General features: G+C 44.4%; 1 protein-coding gene across 1 annotated transcript; it reads right to left on the bottom strand.

Moving 5' to 3' along the window:
- Positions 1–175: 175 nt before the first annotated feature.
- Positions 176–3,254, bottom strand: LOC112459126 (the record flags this gene model as incomplete). The annotated part of the gene is made up of 1 exon (XM_025023092.1): positions 176–3,254. A coding segment is annotated over exon 1 (3,079 nt), but the record flags the coding sequence as incomplete, so codon positions are not given.
- Positions 3,255–3,466: the final 212 nt, after the last annotated feature.

Genomic DNA, 3,466 nt, shown 5'->3' on the forward strand with positions numbered 1-3,466 from the left:
GTGGCTGCCATCAATTCGAGACGCGGGATTGTTGCCTTTTCCGGGGCTATACGTGACCTAGCGCTTAACAACCTAACTTCTATTACACGTGTATCTAGGTTTTCAATTCTCGCAAAAACAACTGCCGCATAGGCCGACGCACTCGCATCACAAAACGTATGTAGCGTCAGATTACCTCTACCGAGTTTTCTTGAGATTTCGATTGTATTTAACATAGGTAATTCTTTTAGCCAATATAAAAACCTATCCTTACGACTATCTGTAATCTCCGTATCCCAGTCTATTTTCTCCGTCCATAATTCTTTGAGTAACAATTTAGGCAGTAAAGACGCAGGGCATGTGAACCCAATGGGGTCGAATACTTTGTGCGTGGTGGACAAGATTTCTCTTTTCGTTACGACTTCCGGATAGTTACTTTTTAATATGGCCGGATTAATCGCTATTGTATCTCTTCCTTTATTCCATAAGACGCCGAGGACCAATGTTGTTTCGTTTTCCGACAAGTCCCCTGAGCTTTCCCATCCCCGAAGTTCAAACCCCCCGGACGCCATAGCCGACGTGGCTTCTTCTCTGAACGTTTTCAATTCGTCTTCTGAGTTTACACTCGTAACGCAATTGTCTACATAAAACGATCCTTTTAATTTTGCTATTAACTCCGGGTTTTTCTTTACGTTTGATAGATGCAACTCAATAATCGCAGCTAATAAAAAGGGACTACATGTCAGACCAAACACTACACGGCAATGTCGGAAGATTACAATTTCATTGTTGACTATCCAAAAGAAACGTAAATGATCGCGGTCTGTCTTGTTAATAACTATTTGTAAAAATGCTTTCTTTATATCTGACACGACTCCAATTTCGCCTTCTCGAAACTTGTTTAAGGCTGAAGGCACTAGTTCGATTAAATTCGGCCCTTTTTCCAGGCACTGATTTAGAGACGGGTAACCTTTATTGCACGCCGACGCGTCAAACACTGGTCTAATCTTAGTCGTGCCATGCGTCTTTACTACCGGGCGGTGTGGTAAATAATGGCCTAAATCATTAACTTCTTTGTCCGGTACTCTCTCAATAATACCCTCGGATAGCCATTGCTTAAAAACTTCGTCGTACGCTTTCAGAAGACGCTGTGTCGTTAGCCTTTCTATACATTTCTTTAATCTTAAACGTGCAGTGTTATAATTACTAGCAACAGGCGCGTGATCCTCTACCCATGGCAATCTAACTTCATACCGACCTTCCTCATTTAATTTAGCTGTTTGCTTTAAAAATTCTCGCGTTTGTTCTTCTCTAACTAATTTACTCGCCTTTTCGATCGGGTCCGAAATACCGACCACATCCAAACGCCATAGATCTGATATATTGGCCTCCTGTACGAATAATGTAGTGATCATTACCGCCGCGTCGACCCTTTGAGATTCTTTCGGCAATTTTCCTATCACCGTCCATCCTAACCGTGTTTCGAAGACTATCAGACCGTTCTTTAAATCGTATTTGCGGCCCGTTATTAATTTGCCCGCTACGTCCGCGCCAATAAGAACATCTATCGAGCTACTGTTCTCTCCAATGTCCGTTAAATGAATATTTTGATCCCGTAATTCATCGACCCACTTATCTTTTCTAATGCTTTGAATTGTAGAACAAATAGTTTCCTGATCCATTACCGAAAAATTGCACGCATAAGAATCATCGAGATTTTTTAGCCGTATCAAAAATACATCATGTGTTTTACATTCTGATTTAACCCCGCCAAACAAAGAATGGGAAATCTCCTGCTTGCCCAGAGAAACATAACCTAATTCTCTTGCGACATCCGTGCGGATGTATGATCGCTGGGAGGCTGTATCTATTACCGCTCTTACTATTTTCTCTCGTGACTGCGAGTACAACTTTACGCGAAGCGTTTGTAAATAAACGTCTCGCATTTCGCACAGCGTGGCTAAACTATGTTCTTCCGTGGTTTTCGCGGGATCTTTATTCTCTGGTTTATTCGGCGGAACATTTTCTTTGCGGACTATACCCGGGCACATCACTAACACGTGTCGTCTCGAACACCAATCGCATCGCAATTTAACCTTACATTTTTGAGACACGTGTCCGCGCTTTAGACAATTAAAACAGCATCTTTCTTTCTTTACGATCTCTTTTCGCTCGTCGAGCGTTAATTTTCGCGCATTTTCGCAGACCTGACTCTCGTGACTCGATTTACAAAATATGCACTCCGCGGGCTTAGGGTCTTTAGAAACAAGAAGAACACTAGCGCTGGGTGTTTCTTTCGCTGCTTCTATCTTGCTCTTCTGCTTCTTCGCCTGTTCCGCCGGTAATCCGAATCCTGTCAGCGCCATGTCGATGCGTTCCTCATTCTCGACCTCGCGTTGCAAAAATTTGAGAAGATTAGAAAGTCGGTCGGTAATTTCTCGTCCTTCATTATCTTCCGGTCTCTCTCGTCCGCTGCGTTGCCATGCGCGTAGTACTTCTTCAGGAAGCGACGATTCGACTAAAGGATAGAGCATGGCGGCGCATCTGTCCGTTGTCACGCCCAACGTTTCCAATGCACGAATGTAGCACTCAAGTTTATCATATACACTCGCCAACGATGCCTTCTTGGGTCCCTTCACCGCGTTCTGCAATACCAAACCGAGCAACTCCCGCACATAAAATTCTACAATAATGTCCTCTCGTCCAAAACGATTTTTTAAACTCGTGATCGCTTTCACATAATTTTCTCCCGTTGGCGGGAAACTTTGCACGATCTCCTTGGCACGAGAATCCGGGAGCGTAGCTTGCTGCAAATATTGGAACTTATCTTCATTACTGATCGCCGGGTCGTCGTGTATTTTCTTAAACTGGCTCCAGAACGGAAGCCACTCCTTGATCATGCCACTGAATTTTGGCAGTTCTAACTTCGGGAGTTTCGCTGTGTGGACGGCGTTGGAAACTGTCCTTGGGACGTCGACCGACGTCGTCGGCGTCAGGTTTACCATCTTCATCTTTGCCGTAATGAAGTTCGTCTTATACAGATCGTCCGATTCAAGCTCCTTCATAATGGTGTCGTCGTTCGCATCCGATTGGAAAAGCAATTGGTTGTACATGGAATGTACCGTATCCAACTCTGCCATCTTGGTTTCAAGAAACTGAAACGCTACCATCTTTTCTTCCCGCGGCCCTTCGACGTCCATTTTGGCCGTAAAGGCGTTGAGCGCCTTCGTGAAGCTCGTTCGCAGAGCTTTCCTCTGCTTTTTGGCAGCATCCATTTTCTCGCTCTTGAGTAAGCGTTCGCGTAACGTAATTCTTCCAAAAATACGAACGCCCTGTTGCACACGAGTGCAGAGGTTAGATTGCACGTAATTCGCGCCGTACTAAACACTTCGATTGCGGAATGTTCTTTACCCTCCAGAAGGTCCTGTCACGGTCGCCAGATGTTAATTACTTTACTTTCGTTTAGACGGAGGGGTTCGACAAATTA

The sequence above is a fragment of the Temnothorax curvispinosus genome, unplaced genomic scaffold (assembly GCF_003070985.1).
Source record: "Temnothorax curvispinosus isolate PA1 unplaced genomic scaffold, ASM307098v1 QBEX01009539.1, whole genome shotgun sequence".
Lineage (NCBI taxonomy): Eukaryota > Metazoa > Arthropoda > Insecta > Hymenoptera > Formicidae > Temnothorax > Temnothorax curvispinosus.